The 18,765-nt window shown below is 35.7% G+C and overlaps 1 protein-coding gene across 1 annotated transcript in view; it reads left to right on the top strand.

The window, feature by feature from the left end:
• The window catches only part of GRID2 (glutamate ionotropic receptor delta type subunit 2), a 1,625,731-nt gene that overhangs the window by 1,043,288 nt on the left and 563,678 nt on the right, over positions 1–18,765 (top strand). The window contains exon 8 of the mRNA XM_040237847.1: positions 1,224–1,343. Coding sequence (XP_040093781.1) covers positions 1,224–1,343 — 120 coding nt within the window. The remainder of the gene's footprint in view (positions 1–1,223; positions 1,344–18,765) is intronic.

Here is an 18,765-nt window from a genome sequence, read left to right as displayed (position 1 = left end):
GGAGTCACAAAGAGTTGGACATGACTGAGCAAATGAAGTGATTACATAGGTGAAAATTGAAGCAATTTACAAACTGTGATAATTTGTCCAAATATATATGATTATCAGACCAAAATTCTAAGTTAGAAATAGTTTAGAGGTGACTCTGAATGTTATATTCATTTGTAAAATCCTAAATAATGTGAAGGCTGATAAACTCAACTGAGAAAAGAATGATAAACAAGAAAGAGAAGTCTGACCTACATTGCCATCTGTTGGAAAAGTGAACATCTGTTAAGTTGAATGAAAGATGAAGCTTGGAAATTCCCAGTGAATCACAATAGCTAGAACTACTGTTTAAGAGCAAAAACAGTGTTCAAGACTAATTTAGATTTTTTTTAACTTAAAAAAAGATATTTAAAGGAGAAAATGCAAAACTCCAAAAGTTGGAAACCATGGCTTTGAAGATTTCCAGTGTAATTCTAGTTCAAATTAGAATGGAATTGTGCTGGAGAAAGAGTATTGTCAAAACTTGTTTCTGGAGTAGATTCTAAGCTCTCTGGAAGTATCTTGTGTTTTGACTAATGGATCCATGCATGTTCAATATATGTTGTCACAAATCCTAGCCTGGAATTTAGTATCAATGCAAACATGTCATTATGAGTACCAGTTTGACTCTTTGGGTCAGAATTTCCTTTTCAGTAGATTGGATGGGATTGGATTAAGTAATACTTAAGGTTGCTTACAAAGGTCCTTCTAGTCAAGGCTATGGTTTTTCCAGTGGTCATGTATGGATGTGAGAGTTAGACTGTCAAGAAAGCTGAGCACCGAAGAATTGATGCTTTTGAACTGTGGTATTGGATAAGACTCTGATGCTGGGAGGGATTAGGGGCAGGAGGAGAAGGGGACGACAGAGAATGAGATGGCTGGATGGCATCACTGACTCGATGGACGTGAGTCTGAGTGAACTCCGGGAGTTGGTGATGGACAGGGAGGCCTGGCGTGCTGAGATTCATGGGGTCGCAAAGAGTCGGACACGACTGAGCAACTGAACTGAACTGACTGAAAGTTGCTTTCAGTTGCACTCCTATTAATGCTGTGCATCTATTAAAGAATAGCCTGTTAATAATTTCATGCTTGAGAAAATATTTATTTTATAGATGAAAATCATGTTCCTATGATATACTCTTTTTATTATTTTACATCTTCAAAAATCTTACATGAGTTTGTTTTCTCTCTTTTAGGGTGGAGTCAGTGGATTGACTGGAGAGCTAGAATTTGGAGAAAATGGAGGCAATCCCAATGTCCATTTTGAAATTCTTGGAACCAACTATGGAGAAGAGCTTGGCCGAGGTGTTCGTAAAGTAAGACCAGACACATTGATAAATCTGCTTTTCCTATAGTAATATGGTTATGTTGGATTGTTTTCCATGCATTATAGTCACAGTATACATTAAAGTCTATATTATAGTTTGAGAGAAATGAAGAGGTGAGAGAATTAGAGGACCTTACATACTCACTAGAAGTATTAAGCAATAAATTTTTTCTGTGCCTTAAAATAAAGGGAAAGAATAAACCTATTGTTGCCTAGGGAACTAGCATAATCTTCTATTCACTATAATAATTTTATACAGTAGTGAATTTAGTATTTACACAATGCCTAGCTGCTTAGTTTTTAGCTTGTAAGATACACAAAATCAGAATAAGAGCTTTGATAAATTTCATATAATAAGAGGGATAGTCTACAAAAAGTGACATTATAGTATCTCACTATCTGTGTCATGTAATAAGTAGAAAGAAAATGGTTGGCAGGAAATGAACTCTTATATACTTCAGATCACATGTAAGAAGTTGAGTGCGTATAAAGGATCTTTCATGAATTGCTGGGACAGTAACTTTCTCAACAAGAGATGTAAAAACCCCTAGAGAAATGATTTTTCTATACTTTCAATACGCCATTTTTAGATATTTTTGGTAGGGGAAAACTTAAGGTAATTGAATGTGGAAACATAAGTTCATAGCTATAAATCTCTAACTGCATTGACAGTAAGTTCTTCAGTAGGTGTTTCTTTCCAGTGCTGAGGTATAGGATGCAGAAAATTTAGACAAATTGAAATTTAGAGTTATTCTAATTAGCAATAAAAAACCTTTTGGTAAATTTATGCTAGAGAAGTTGAAACTATCTTAATGTGTTTTTATTTGATTTATAATGAAGCATAGCAAACATATATTAATAGACAACTGCATAAAGCACAAGGATAGTTTATTGAATTATTGTAAATGAAACAACCACTACTATGGTAAAGAAATAGAACATATCAAGCATCCTAAAAGCTTCGTTATATTATTTCTTGTTCACATCCCTGACGTCTTTTCTCAGTGGTATCACCATTAGTCTGAATTTTATGATATTCATTTCTTCGCCTTTTGAATATAATTTTATCATCTAAGGGTACATCCTTAAATATTCATTTTTCCAGTATTTAACTTATGAACGAACATATTTTGCATATATTCTTTCTTCTTTCTGTATTCTTCATTTTGTGTTATGTATTCTTGTTGTTACAAATAGTTATTGCTTATTCATTTCTATTGCTGTGTCATCTTCCATTGTATACACGTGTCATGATCTACCGTAGCCTGCTTCTATTGCATATATGTGTCACAGTCTACCGTTTCCACTTTTAGGCTGTCATAAGTAATGATGTTATGAAGATTCTTAGACATGCATCTTGGCTATATAACATTGTACTTGTGTGTATGTTTCTATAGGATTTGTATCCAGAAGTAGAATTGCTGCAACATAAGGAAACATAATCTCAAACCTACTTTCCTACATATTTACCAATTCACATACCTCCACTAGTGCTTCTAATTCACATTGCACCAAATGTGGGTTTTGTTAGATTTCAAATTTTTATTAGATTATTCAATGTATAATGATATATCTTTTTGTTTCAACTTGAATTTCTCTGATTATACAAAGATTCTGCATCTTTCATTTTTCATGTTTTGTTTTGTTTTGTTGAGTTGATTGCCTATTCAAGTCCTTTGGCCATTTTCTATTGAGTTATCTTTGTTTATATAATTGAGTCTAAGATGCTGGGAGGGATTGGGGGCAGGAGAAGGGGACGACAGAGGATGAGATGGCTAGATGGCATCACTGACACGATGGACGTGAGTTTGAGTGAACTCCGGGAGTTGGTGATAGACAGGGAGGCCTGGCGTGCTGCGATTCATGGGTTTGCAAAGAGTTGGACACGACTGAGCGACTGAACTGAACTGAAGAGCTATATGCATATTTTGAATATTAATCTCCTGTTATTTATATTGCAAATCGTTTCTTCTCCTTGTATTTAATTTTCATTAGATACAGTACCTTTAAATTTAGCAGAATTATGAATTTGCTCTCTTGTGATTATTGGTGTTTAGTCTTACTCAAGAAATCATTCCATACTACTAGAGTCACAGAAATATTATGCTCAATTATACTCTGAATGATTTACAATTCTATCTTTTAAACTGAAGTGTTTTGTCTACCTGGATTTTTTTGTAGCTTTTTAAAAAGTGTTTATTTTTAAAAATTATCTTCTTCTTCTTACTGTTATTTTAATTTTTTGTTTTTTTTGGTTGTGCTGCAGGGCATGTGAGAATCTTAGTGCCTCAGTCAGTTCAGTTCAGTCGCTCAGTCATGTCTGACTCTTTGTGACCCCGTGGACTGCAACATGCCAGGCTCCCCTGTCCTTCACCATCTCCTGGAGCTTGCTCAAACTTATGTCCACTGAGTCGGTCATACCATCCAACCATCTCGTCCTCTGTCATCCCCTTCTCCTCCTGCCTTCAGTCTTTACCAGCATCAGGGTCTTTTCTAATGAGTTATCTCTTTGCATCAGATGGCCGAAGTATTGGAGCTTTAGCTTCAGTGTCAATCCTTCCAATGAACATTCAGGACTGACTTCCTTAAGGACTGACCAACTAAGAAATCAAACCTATACCCCTTGCTTGGAAGCACAAGAGTCTTAATCACTAGGTCTCCAGGGAATTCCCTGCAAATTTTCTTTTTTTTTAATACATGGTAAAAGAAAAATATACAAATTTATTTTTAATATAGTATCTTGTTTATTATTTATTGAAATTTAACTTAAATACAGTAAAATGCACAAATGTTAAGTCCACAAGGCTGTCAGTGATTGAATTCACCAATGTAATCACTACTCTCAAGTTATATAGTTTTTTCATTATCCTAAAAGTTCTATCATTCTTCTTTACACACATAGTTTACCTGGTTTTAGTGTTCATATAAATGGATATTGTAGTAATATGTATCTTATTTCTCTCAACATATTTTAGGTACATTCTTATTTGCATGTCAGTAATTTTTTTTTTTTTCATTTATATGGCTGAGTGGTATGAAAGTAATATAGTATCTTTTAAAACCCCATTTTCTGTTGGTTGCTATATATGGGAATGGCACTGATATTTTATATTGATTTTATATCCAACATTCTTGCTCCACTCTTTAATTGATAATTTACCTGTAAATTCTTAATTCTTTGCATATCATCTGTGATAATGATTTTGTCTCTTCCTTTCTAATTTTAATATTTTTTATTTCTATTTGCCTAGTACACTGACTAGGTCCTCTAGGACAATGGTGAATGAAAGTATTAAATAACAGTAATAAGCATCCTGGTTATTATCAATATCAGAGGAAAAGATGCAAACTTTACACTACTAAATATAAAGTTTCTCTTTTTCTTTCATTAACTTTGATCAGATATAGGCAACTTCATGTATTCCTGGGATAAACCTGATTTTTATATTTTTACAAACATAATTTCATTAATGTTTCCATATTTATATATATATTTTTATTTACTACCACTTGCTTAAGGTTTTTACATTGATGTTCTTGACTAAAGTTACATGAAATTTTCTCTGTTGTAATTTGATACTAAGGTTGAGTTAACCTCAGGAAATGTGGTGGACAGGATTTCTTCTTTTTATATTCTCTATTAGTTATATAAAACTGGAAGAATTTTTTCCTTGCATGTTTGATAGATGGTCTTATGAAGCCAATATGGACTAGAATTTTCCTTGTGGGAATTTTTAAGTTACTGATTCTATTTTTCCATAGTCAATAAAAAATGAAAATCATATTTTCTAATTCTTTTTATAAACTTGAGAAGTTTATCTTTATGATATTTTAAGTTTTTTTTATTTTCTACATGTATTGGGATAAAACTGCTAGTTATATCCTTTTAAATATCTGAAACATTTCAAGATCTGAACTTTATTTCTGAATAGTTTTCTTTGTAAATAACATTCTTAAATTATTATTATAAAGCTTCTACTTCTAATAATACTTTCTTCCTTATAACTCTTAAGAAACTATATAATGCATTATTTGATACCAATGATGGCACCCCACTCCAGTACTCTTGCCTGGAAAATCCCATGGACGGAGGAGCCTGGTGGGCTACAGTCCATGGGGTCGCTGAGTCGGACACGACTGAGCAACTTCACTTTCACTTTTCACTTTAATGCATTGGAGAAGGAAATGGTAACCCACTCCAGTGTTCTTGCCTGGAGAATCCCAAGGACAGGGGAGCCTAGTGGGCTGCCCTCTATGGGGTCGCACAGTCGGACACAACTGGAGTGACTTAGCAGCAGCAGCAGCAGCAGCAGACTATTTATGCCTAAATATGAGAGTATTACATGTATTTAAACGAAATATATTTGATAATACATTTAGAGTTAGGTCTGCCATCTTATACATTTGCCTTGCCTAATCTAGGTTCCTTTTTTGTCCTTTCTTGCCTTCTTTTGGATTAATATATATTTTATTTTTCAATTCTCTCTTTTCTCCTGTACTAATTTACAAGCTATTTACTCTGCTTTTATTTAATAGTTCCTCTAGAATTTACATACAACAGGCATACTTTATCAGCATCTAATTTTAATCAATGTGTTAAGCCTCCTCTTAGAAAACATAATATTTTAACTCCATTTACTCAATATATCTACCTCTCACATGATGGATTATTATTGTTCAAGTTTTTAATATTATCCTTTTTATTCTAAAAAGTCTTACCATTTACTATCATGTACAATTAATATTTATTTATATATACCCATATACATTCTACTTTCTTTGCTTGTTTTTCCTTCCTACGTCTTTATCTAGAATTGCTTTTCTTTGGCCTGAAGTATATATTTTTTCAAATTTCCCATTTTGATGGTTTTCTTGTAGCTATATTTCTCAGTTTTTATTTCTGTGAGCATAACTTTATTTCATCTTCTTCCTTCAAACATATTTTCCCTAGACACAGAATTTCAAAGTGCTGGTTTTACTCTTTCACCATATTGATGATATCATTGCATGGGTTCTGGCTTCAGTGCTGTGGTTGAGAACTGCTGTCTCACTGCCAATCATCTTACTTAATTTCTCTGCATGATTTAAGGTTTGTCTTTGTTTTTAAACCTCTGCGTTTTCAGTATTGTCTCAGTGTGAATCTCACTCTAATGTGCATGGGTAGAGCAGATTTATGATAACCACAGCAAAACCTGTGGATATCAATGTGGGATTTATGGTGACCAAGGAACTACGTAATGCTAAGTACCTGGTGCTAGAGTAAATTTATGAACCTGGAAGAATTTAGCATCAAAAATTACCATTGAGTCATAGAGAATTTCAAAACTGTGGGTGAAAAATCTGTCTTAGAGGCAACTCACTGTCTTCCCAAATGTATTTATTTAGTAATGAGTTACACTTATCTTGCTTTCCAAGTGGCTCAGAGGGTAAAGAGTCTGCCTCAGTGCAGGAGTCCAGGTTCCGATCCCTGGGTTGGGAAGATCCCCTGGAGAAGGGAATGGTAACCCACTCTAGTATTCTTGCCTGGAAAATCCCATGGATGGAGGAGCCTGTTAGGTTATAGTCCATGGGGTCACAAAGAGTCTGACAAATCTAGTCAGATGGAAAGAAAATAATTAACTTAGAATCATAAAATATGTTTAGTATAAAAATAATTGAGATTTGGAAAGTGAAAATGTTCATGATTCTATAGCAGAAAGTCATGTTTTTCTTCAGAGGTTTTTACTTAATTACTTGTAGAATGATATCAGAAAACATTTTTAGACCTCATTACAATTGGGAAATCAGGATTGCTATAGAATGTTACCTAATTTGAAGAAAAAGAAAAAACTGGTACACATTAAGGTATACATATAGAAATTATTTCATTTGCAGGTAAAATCTATACAGAGGCAAAATAAAGCTCTTTATGTAAGTATTGCTTAATTCCTTACAAACCTTCATGTCTTTTCCCTCCTGTCTATTTCCACAGGATGGGAGAAAATATCTGCTCCCTACTGTTAGCCCCAAGTTTATGGATAGTCATTTTGCATCAGGTTTCTTCTTTCTTCCAATATCTTTTGTGTAAACTATCACATGTAAGGTTACTATTAATTTTCCTAAAATCTTATGTTCCTAATACTACACCATTTTACAAAAGTACTTATCCCAATTCAGTAATTAAGTATGTATGTACAAGGATGGTCATTGAAGTCTTATACTAATAGAACCTAAGAAGAAAGAGTTATAAGAAATAAAGACAGGTTGGCAATGTAGCTAAATAGCAGTAATATAAAGACTGAAGAGAGTCCCGTTGAATTTAGGAACTCAGGATTCATTAGTAACTAAGGAGAGGCAGTAAAGCAATGGGTTAGGAATGTGGCTGATAATGTTGGACTGCTCAAATTTTTGTTGTGTTACTTAAAACCGAGTGACAGTGAACATGTTACTAACTCATAGATAGGTGTAACCTAAATGATTTAGTAATGTGATGCATCCAGAACCATGTCTGGCACATAAAAAAAAATGTTGCAAATCATTGCAATTCATTAGGAAAATATCAGTGGAGAAGTAATACTATATGTTTAAATTGTAACAAGTTGAAAAATGAAAAGGAAGGTAATGAGTAGAAGAGATAGGGGTAACCATATTAACCCTGTTTGGCTATGAGATCAGTCATTAAATGACTTAGTGAAATGGAGGGGAATACTTTTCAAAATATAAGAGAGATGAGTATGGTTGAATGCTCACAGATCAAGGCTGTAGGGAGTAAGAGAAAGATGATAAAGGAAAGTCAGGTGATCATTGATAGATTGTCCAAGAGAGAGAGACAATTGGATCCAGAATTAGGTGGAATGTTTAATCTTAGGCACCAAAAATATAATTTTCCTTAGTGATGGGAGAAGGAAGTAAAGAGAGAATAGTGTATTTACAAACAAGTTACCATGGGTGCTATCAAGAAGTTAAGGGAATTGTTAAGAAATATGTTCTCTTTTTTTTTTTTTTTTTTGAGGAAAGGGTGGTGAGATTATCTGCTAAGAGAGAAAGTATACCAGAAAACATTAGAGATAATGAGGTTGGAATTTTATAGATAGTGAATAAGTTTTAAAAGAGCTGCAGTGGCAAAACAGAGAGAGGTAATTAGGGAACATGGAAGAATTGCCAGACAGCACTATTGGTTCATATGAAGTTAGAGACCAGAAATTCATTGTAGCATTAATCTATATGGCTGTATATGTTTTATGCATCAGCTTTCAGTGGACAGAATGAATTTGCATTGATGTAGGGATAGGATTTCACCAGAAGCGTTTTGTTTTGTTTTATTGTTTCTGATTGCAGTAAAGTCAGGCGATGAGAAGGATGTTGGCAGGAGAATGGCTGAGGTGGCAAAGCATGAAATCTCACTTGGACATGTATCTACTAAGGGCAGGAGGAGTCTCAGCAACAGGGAGAAAGCGTAACTTAAGAGAGTAGAGCCCACAGCAAGTCTGAAGCAACTGATGTTGATTGGATTAAGTTGAAAGAGCTTCAGGGCCAGGAAGCTTTATTTGACGAGAGAGACATCTAAATTCATAATTGGAAGTATGAATAGCTTCTTTGTTGTTCAGTCATTCAGTTGTGTCCAAATCTTTGTGACCCCATGAACTGCAGCATCTCAGGCTTCCCTGTCCTTCACCATCTCCCAGAGCTTGCTAAAACTCATGGCCACTGAGTCGGTGATGCTTTCTAACCAGCTTGTCCTCTGTCATCCCCTTCTCCTGCATTCAATCTTTCCCAGCATCAGGGTCTTTTCTAATGAGTTGGCTCTTTGCATCAGATGGCCAAATATTGGAGCTTCAGCTTCAGCATAATTCCTTCCATGAATATTTAGGATTGACTGGTTTGATCTCTTTGCAGACCAAGAGACTCTCAGGAGTCTTCTCCAATACCACATTTCAAAAGGATCAGTTTTTCAGCACTCAGCCTTCTTTATGGTCCAGCTCTCACACCCATACATAAAAACCATAGCTTTGACTGTGTGAACCTTTGTCGGCAAAGCAATGTCTCTGCTATTTTAATAAACTGTCCAAGTTTTCATAGCTTTTCTTCCAAGGAGCAAGTGTCTTTTAATTTCACAGCTGCAGTCACCATGTGCAGTGATTTTGGAGCCCCCCCAAATAAAGTCTGACACTGTTTCCACTGTTTCCCCATCTATTTCCCATGAAGTGATGGGACCAGATGCCATGATCTTAGTTTTTTGAATGTTGAGTTTTAAGCCAACTTTTTCACTCTCCTCTTTCATTTCATCAGGAGGCTCTTTAGTTCCTCTTTGCTTTCTGACATAAGGGTGGTGTCATCTGCATATCTGAGGTTATTGATATTTCTCCCAGCAATCTTGATTCCAGCTTGTGCTTTATCCAGCCTAGCATTTCTCATGATGTACACTGCATGTAAGTTAAATAAGCAGGGTGACAATATACAGCCTTGACGTACTCTTTTCCCAATTTGGAACCAGTCCGTTCTTTCATGCCCGGTTCTAACTTTTGCTTCTTGACCTGCATACAGATTTCTTGGGAAGCAGGTAAGGTGGTCTGGTATTTCCATATGTTTAAGAATGTTCCACAGTTTGTTGTGATCCACACAATCAAAGGCTTTGGCATAGTCAATAATGCAGAAGTAGGTGTTTTTCTGGAACTCTCTTGCTTTTTCAGTGATCCAATGAATGTTGGCCTGGTGGCTCAGAGGTTAAAGCGTCTGCCTGCAGTGCGGTAGACCTGGGTTCGATCCCTGGGTCGGGAAGATTCCCCTGGAGAAGGAAATGGCAGCCCACTCCAGTATTCTTGCCTGGAGAATCCCATGGACAGAGGAGCCTGGTGGGCTACAGTCCACAGAGTTGCAAAGAGTCAGACACGACTGAGCGACTTCACTTTCACTTTCACTTTCACTTTCAATGAATGTTGGCAATTTGATCTCTGGTTCCTCTGCCTTTTCTAAATTTAGCTTGAACATCTGGAAGTTCTCAGTTCATGTCCAGCTGAAGCCTAGCTTGGAGAATTTTGAGCAATATTCTGCTAACGTGTGAGATGAGGGCAGTTGTGCAGTGGTTTGTACATTCTTTGGCATTGCCTTTATTGGGGGTTGGAATGAAAATCCCAAAGAAAGGCATTCTAGGACTAGAATGACCTTTTCCAGTCCTGTGGCCACTGCTGAGTTTTCCAAAAAAATTTGCTGGCATATCGAGTGTGGCACTTTCCCAGCATCATCTTTTAGGATTTGAAGTAGCTCAACTGAAATTCCATCACCTCCACTAGCCTTGTTCATAATGATGCTTTCTAAGGCCCACTTGACCTTGCATTCCAGTTTGTCTGGCTCCAGGTGAGTGAGCTCACATCGTGGCTATCTCATCATTAAGATCTCTCTCTTTTTTTTTTTGTATAGTTCCTCTGTGTATTCTTGCCACCTCTTCCTAATATTTTCTGCTTCTGTTAGGTTCATACTGTTTCTGTCCCTTATTGTGCCCATCTTTACATGAAATACTCCCTTGGTATCTCTAATTTTCTTGAAGGGCTCTCTAGTCTTTCCCATTCTGTTATTTTCCTTTATTTCTTTGCATTGTTCATTTAGGAAGGCTCTCTTATCTCTCCTTGCAATTCACTGGAACTCTAAATTCAGATGAGTATATCTTTCCTTTCTTCCTTTGCCTTTTGCTTCTCTTATTATTATTTGTAAGGCCTCCTCAACTATTTTGCCTTTTTGCATTTCTTTTTCTTGGGGATGCCTTCTAGACAATGAAAAATTTGTAATTGTAAAGTTGGCAGAAGTGGGCTTCATTTCACCTTCTAAGATCAGTATAGTTCCAAGATCAGTGTAGTTGCTTCCCCATACTCTGAATTTAGTCTGTATTGTGTTGTCTATGCCATTCAAGTGAAATGAGTCATGTACTTCAAATTAAATGTACTTTATTCCTAAATAATATTAAAGAACTCCTGTTTGTATTTCTATTTTTCAACTCCCAAATTGTATTGAAGCATTCCAGTATATTGACATTATATCAATATTATGTTAAAAAGACTGTAAATATTTACTGTGCCTTTTACATTTTTGACACTTAAATTATTTAAGCATTCTTAATTTAAAACTATTTGTTTTTATAACTCAAATGTTTTTCTATCAAGCTGCAATTTTTTAACTACTGAATTTAGAACACTTCAAATCTAGCTCTCAAGTAACTTTGAGAGTATTATGAATTTTTAGAAGGCAATGGCAACCCACTCCAGTATTCTTGCCTGGAAAATCCCATGGACAGAGGAGCCTGGTAGGCTGCAGTCCATGGGGTCACGAAGAGTCGGACACTTACTGAGTGACTTCACTTTCACTTTTCACTTTCATGCATTGGAGAAGGAAATGGCAACCCACTCCAGTGTTCTTGCCTGGAGAATCCCAGGGATGGAGTAGCCTGGTGGGCTGCTGTCTATGGGGTCGCACAGAGTCAGACATGACTGAAGTGACTTAGCAGCAGCAGCAGCAGCAGCTTTATTTATAAATGGAGTAGTTCCTTCACATGGACCTAAATATGTGTATAGTATCATCGAAGATACTTATCAAGAGAAAGGATTGCCAAGCAAATAATTGCAGTATAGATTTACTAGACATGTGTTTAAAATTAAGGTTCCACTACCAGTATCTCCATGTCTTAAAAAGAGTGAATGGCTTTCCAAATGATGAACTGTCAAGCTGTCAGTGTTTATTCTGCTACCAGTGGCTAAGTGTATACAATGCCTGCATCCTTATCACCTTGAGCAGGGGTACTGTCAGTTTTCATAAGCTAACCAGGGTTGTTTCTGTGTAGAATCTGAATGTGAGATTGACCATTTTCCAAATTTTGGGAAAGTCTTGGCCCTCTTAATGTTGTATGACTAGAGTTGTTTTTATTTTTTTTTAATTTGCTAAAAGTATAAAAAGGATTATTTAATTTTTACTCATGCTGATAAAATGAAGGGTTTTCCTGATTGATATTTTCTACATGTTCTTTTACTTTGATGTCAGATGGTGAGAAGTATTAGACACTGTATCCTTGAAGATAAATTAGGAGAGCCTCAAAGCCAAATTTTGAAATCATCAAAGTTTTCCTTATCCTTAAACTTTCTCCAAGAGTATGGTTGTTCCTGTTTCTTTTCATCACAATGCAAAATTTCCAAGAAGAAGAAGAATTTAAGCAGTAATATCTTACTCAGTATTCTAAAACTAAGTTTATTAGAAGACATTAAAGTACAAATTAAATTAAGTAGTTAATTTAAAGGATCAATTTGTGTGTTGTTTTTCCTTAGAAAATGAATTGTAAAAAAAAAAAAAGAAAATGAATTGTACACAATATTTTTTGTTGGTGGTGCTTTTTTTTGCTTATGTATCTGAAGTCTTCTATGGTTTGGTTTTGCTAATACTTCACTTTTTATTGTGAAGACTGAGCTTCTGCATTAAAATTTAATACTGTATGTTTAATGTCTTTGAACTTTATCACAAACAGGAAAACAGGGCCAGGGAAAACAGATTAAAACTGGCTTCATAACCAATCTTAATTGTACAATAATGCTTATTCTCTTCATAAAATTGTTTCCTCATGTAAGCAGATGAAATAAAATGGTACAGCAGTGATATTCTAGCTCCCAGGTATAATCGTTTTTTAGATCTGCTTAGAATCTTTACTCAGGTTCTCCAACATTAAATCCACAAATGTAAAACCTACAGCTCTTCATTCTTGAGAAAACTTAATGTACCATTTTTGCAAAAGGTATTATATATAGATTGCCACTGGTCCATTTTTAATGAAATGTTTTCCTGCCTTGTATTTAGAAAGAGGAAAAAACAGCCTTGCCTTAAAGTGGCCAGTTATTTAATAGAGTAATGGTATTCTTTAGTGTTGTATTTGTATTCTGATTCTGCAATATATAAAATAACATTTTCCTTTTTGTATTACCCTGTTTTATGTTTCTCTCTAGCATTTTTTGTAAACTGAAATTATATACATATATGTAGTTATATGTATAATCCTCCAATATGTATATATAATTGTATACATATACTATATATATACAGGTCAATATAATCAATTTACTTGTTTATATTCTGTGTTTCCCATTATAGTGTGACTCACACTGTGTAATGACACATTACAGTGTGATCCCTTAATGCATGGCATATAATAGATGTTCATTAATTATTTAATGAATGAACTAATGATTACATGTATATACTGACATAAGAATGTATAAGATTCTTCTATGTATCTACAAATGTGATAAACATGTTTTCCCTTTATTCAAGTGAAAATTAATATGTGCACATAAATTATTGTTGACATGCCATTTCCTTCATTGTATCCTTAATACCTAGTACAGTTAGTCTTTTGGTCACCAAAAATACAATAAATTATTTTAGTGATTCTTAAGTAAGATGTTGTATAATTTGTTTGCAGTGATTCATAGACAGTATGGAAATAGTAGATGGATTATTTAAGCAAATAGACTGATTATTCCAAGCAAAATGGAGGGCTCACAGAAGTGCGGTCTTGTCAGAAATTGCTGATATTTGTAATTCAAGGTCATTTTTAAACAACTAGGCTAGATTTAATATGGTATAATAGGAAAAGTACAGTTTTACTGACAGATATAACAAGGTTGAAATTCTGTCAATGACTTTGTGATTTTTAGGACTACTAAACCTAGTAAGTCTCAATTTCTTTATCTGTAGACTATGAATGATACTATCTATTCTTTAATATTGTAAGGTTAAGTGAATTTATGTTTGTAGGTTACATAGTAAAAGATAACTAAAATAATGCCAACTAGAATATGAACAGTAATCTGTGTGAGCCAGTCCAAGAAATGCAAAGTCTAGTTGCTATTGTCACAAGAAATTGCTATGTGAGGTGGGGGAATAATTTCATTTTAGTTGTGATTGACAGAGCATTATGAATGGCAATCACAGTGATAGCATGAGCATTAACCTTTTGTTTTCTTTAATTTATTTCTGGATCTAAAATTCTGCAAGTCTGTTAACCAAACTTGGGAGCATCTACAGTTCAATGGGAAGCTAACAGCAGAGTCTAGTAGCCAGCATAGCCTGCATAAACCCAGTGTTTATGCAGTTAAACTCATTATTGGAAAATCTGCCATCCTTATTTACTGCCATATTTCCAACAGTAAATTTATCTCTTGGAAAGTGTATGTAACTCATGGAGAGAATCTAGTTGCTGTGAATTGGCAATCTATTGTGAATACCTTTTTTTCTCCCACCCTACTTTATATATAATATACATAATAGACTTCATTTCATGAGTTTTTATTTTGATGCATCTTCAAGAAAATATTTTGTACCTCAAAGTTATGTAATATTCAAGCCAGTATCACATAAAATTTCCAATCTGTTGGACCTTCAAAATTACTGACCCCAGCAGTTTCCTGATGTATAAAAGGAATTCTGCACTCTTGAAAAGTATACACTATGGACAGGATTATTTTTACTTCAAAGGGAACTCATCTCTTGTCATGACACAGAAGAGATAGTTGTATCCAGTGATGTCTAGAGCGAGCTGTTGCTTGGATAGAGGTGACTTCTGAAGGTGTCCTGCTTTAGGCAAGCAGCACTCACAGCCTCTCAGGGAGAACAGGAGCACTCTCTTTTGGTGGATGGAATGAGGCTGACTTCTCCAATATAGGGAAAAGATGTCTGATTCCAGTTAAACTTTTTTTGTGTTTGTGGAAAAAGAACCAATGATATATTTCAAAAGACTATGAAATCTGGATTGTGTGCTCAGTGTGGATTACTTTACCATTGTTTGTTGTTGTTCTTCCATGGACAGTAATCTATGTGAGCCAATGCAAGAAATGTAAAGTCTAGTTTCTATTCTCAAAAGAAATTGCTATGTGAAGTGGAGGATTAATTTCATTTTAGGTGTGGTTAACAGAGCACAGAAAAAAGCTTGTTATGAGGCAACTAGTTGCTGTAGGCATGCAGACTCTTGGTAAATGTTTACAGACACATATGTGCTCAAAGAAACCCAGAGAGTCTGATGCATGGGTTCACATGTTAAAAACTGACTTAGTTAAGAGTTTAGACCATACCTGGTACAATGGAAGCAAGGTTCAGTTTCCTTCCTGCTCTATTGGACAGCACCCACAGTCAGACATAATGGAATCTGCCTCACCCCAACCTTCCTCTCTCTCTTTCTCACACACATATACACACCACCATGACCACCCCTACTAGTGAAGCTTCAGTCCAGCTCAAATTCACCTACACAATGTGATTTTAGCCACAAATGGTGATTCATGCCCAAGTTAAGAATACAGAGAACTGAGAAACATTTGCTCGTATGTTCTCCTTTGACAAGGTCTCATTGTCATCATTGAACTTAAGTGGCAGAAACCAAGATCTATTTCAAAGAGGTTATATGAATCAGCAAACAGTGGCAAGAAGGTGTCACATTGCACACAAGTCATTTGTCCACATATATTGGAAATTCGCAACAGATTAATTTGTTATATAGTGATATTCCTGATGGTGACTGCAGCCATGAAATTAAAAGATGCTTACTCCTTGGAAGAAAAGTTATGACCAACCTAGATAACATATTCAAAAGCAGAGACATTACTTTGCCGACTAAGGTCCATCTAGTCAAGGCTATGGTTTTTCCTGTGGTCATGTATGGTTGTGAGAGTTGGACTGTGAAGAAGGCTGAGCACCAAAGAATTGATGCTTTTGAACTGTGGTGTTGGAGAAGACTCTTGAGAGTCCCTTGGACTGCAAGGAGATCCAACCAGTCCACTCTGAAGGAGATCAGCCCTGGGATTTCTTTGGAAGGAATGATGCTAAAGCTGAAACTCCAGTACTTTGGCCACCTCATGCGAAGAGTTGACTCATTGGAAAAAGACTCTGATGCTGGCAGGGATGGGGGGCAGGAGGAGAAGGGGACGACAGAGGATGAGATGGCTGGATGGCATCATGGACTCGATGGACGTGGGTCTGAGTGAACTCCGGGAGTTGGTGATGGACAGGGAGGCCTGGCGTGGTGCGATTCATGGGGTCGCAAAGAGTTGGACATGACTAAGCAACTGAACTGAACTAACTGAACTGATATTCCTGGTATGGTAGGTTCAGCTGAAGCATAATCCCAAGAGTTTATCATTATGCCTCAAATTATTATCTGCTTTTTTCACTTCTGAATTTCTCAGTAATCTGTTAAAATATTTGATTATATATCTCTCTTATTCTCCCAGAACTGTTTTGACTCCTTCAGGGGATTATAAATTCTCCTTCCACAGGAACTACATTTTTACATTAGAAAAAGTTTTAATAGTCTAGGCACATAATCTCACTAAATTTGCTAATAAAAATTTCAACAACTCAATTGTTTCAGGATTCTTCATTCAAACTAATGAAATACTATGTTCATATCAGTGATGATAATTTAAATTGTAGTCATGGCTTTTGGTCACTGCTGACTGAATTGCATCCTTCCTGCCTTTCCCAGCCCTCCAGTAATTTTATTTTCTTTTATGATCAGAAGACTTGACGCACTAAAGCTAGTCAGGCACCATTAAGACTTTCAATTCAAATAAGCTGTTCAGTAGTGACTGGAAAATGAAGGGATTGATGTTTGCTAATTTGTTCTGAATAGAAACTATGTTATTAAAAAACATTTTTTAGAGACTTCATGATGGCTTGGATGTTCAAACATCCCTTTTAAAGTTTCTGCTATTAATTTGTATTCTGTTTCTGCCAAGATTTGCTTTTTGATAAAAAAAGGTGGTATGTTGCAATAGAAACAAGAAACACAATTTTTTTGCATTTTTAAAAGTTGAAGCATTTGATTTGTATGCTAAAAGCAAACTATTGACTTTGCTAAAGACAGGAATTTTCCAGGCATACAATACTATTATAACCAGGAAGAAAAAACTTGTTTTAAAAGTTAAAAATAATTAAAAACTTCTCTTTGTGTTTAGAGGAGCAAATTATTTCTGAAAGTTCATCAGAAGTATCAAGTAATTTAGAATTTTAGGGCAAGAGTTCTCTTGCTTGCAGTTTGAAATAGAGTTTGGTCTATGGCCATAACACCCTGAACATGCCCAATCTCATCTGGAATAGAGTTGTTCTCTAGACACAGCATTTTGTGATTCTTTCATTCTAATATTATATTCTACCCATAAAGCATTCTGAAGCAGTATTTTAAAAAGGTGTGTTTGTGTTCAGTCGCTTTGGTCATGTCCGACTCTTTGCAACCCTATGGATTGTAGCCCACCGGGCTCCTCTATCGATGAGATTCTCCAGGCAAGAAAACTGGAGTGAGTTGCCATGCCCTCCTCCAGGGGATCTTTCCAGCCCAGGAACTGAACCCACATCTCAGGCATCTGCTAAATTGCAGGTGGATTCTTTACACATTGAGCCACCTAAGAAAAATAGCAAAACAATTTATTTCCAGATACTTTCTATGAAGCTAAAATATACAATTTATGTATCATATTACTATAAGCAGGACTATATATATTAAATCAATTTGTGGCCTTATTAATTGAGGATTTCAATTTTTGATTAAGATAAAAATACCTAATATAGTTTTATTCAGTTCAGTTCAGTCACTCAGTCATATCCAGCTCTTTGAGACCCCATGGATTGCAGCATGCCAGGCTTCCCTGTCCATCACCAACTCCCAGAGCTTGCTCAGAGTCATGTCCATTGAGTCAATGATGCCATCCAACCATCTTATCCTCTGTCGTTCCATCTCCTGCTTTCAATCTTTCCCAGCATCAGGGTTTTTTCCGATGAGGCAGTTCTTCCCATCATGCGGCCAAAGTATTGGAGTTTCAGCATCAAGCTTCCAATGAATATTCAGGATTGATTTCCTTTAGGATTAACTGGTTTGATCTCCTTACAGTCCAAGGGACTCTCAAGAGTCTTCTCCAATGCCACAGTTCAACAGCATCAATTCTTCGGCACTCAGCTTTCTTTATAGTCCAACTCTCACATCCAAAAATGACTACTGGAAAAAACATAGCTTTGACTAGATGGACCTTTGTTGGCAAAGAAATATCTCTGCTTTTTAATATGCTCTCTAGGTTGGTATAACTTTTCTTCCAAGGAGCCAGCATCTTTTAATTTCATGATTCCTGTCACCATCTGCACTGATTTTGGAGCCTCTAGAATTAAAGTCTCTCACTGTTTCCATCATTTCCCCATCTATTTGCCATGAAATGATGTGACCAGATGCATGATCTTAGTTTTTTTAATGTTGAGTTAAGCTAGCTTTTTCACTCTTTTTTTAAAAATTTATTTACTTATTTTAATTGGAGGCTAATGACTTTACTTGCCACACATTGGCATGAATCAGCCACAGGTGTACATGTGTCCCCCATCCCGAAACCTCGTCCCTCCTCCCTCCCCTCCCCATCCCTCTGGGG

Source organism: Oryx dammah, unplaced genomic scaffold (assembly GCF_014754425.2).
Source record: "Oryx dammah isolate SB20612 unplaced genomic scaffold, SCBI_Odam_1.1 HiC_scaffold_3, whole genome shotgun sequence".
NCBI classification, from domain to species: domain Eukaryota; kingdom Metazoa; phylum Chordata; class Mammalia; order Artiodactyla; family Bovidae; genus Oryx; species Oryx dammah.
This window is presented reverse-complemented; position numbering and strand designations above follow the sequence as displayed.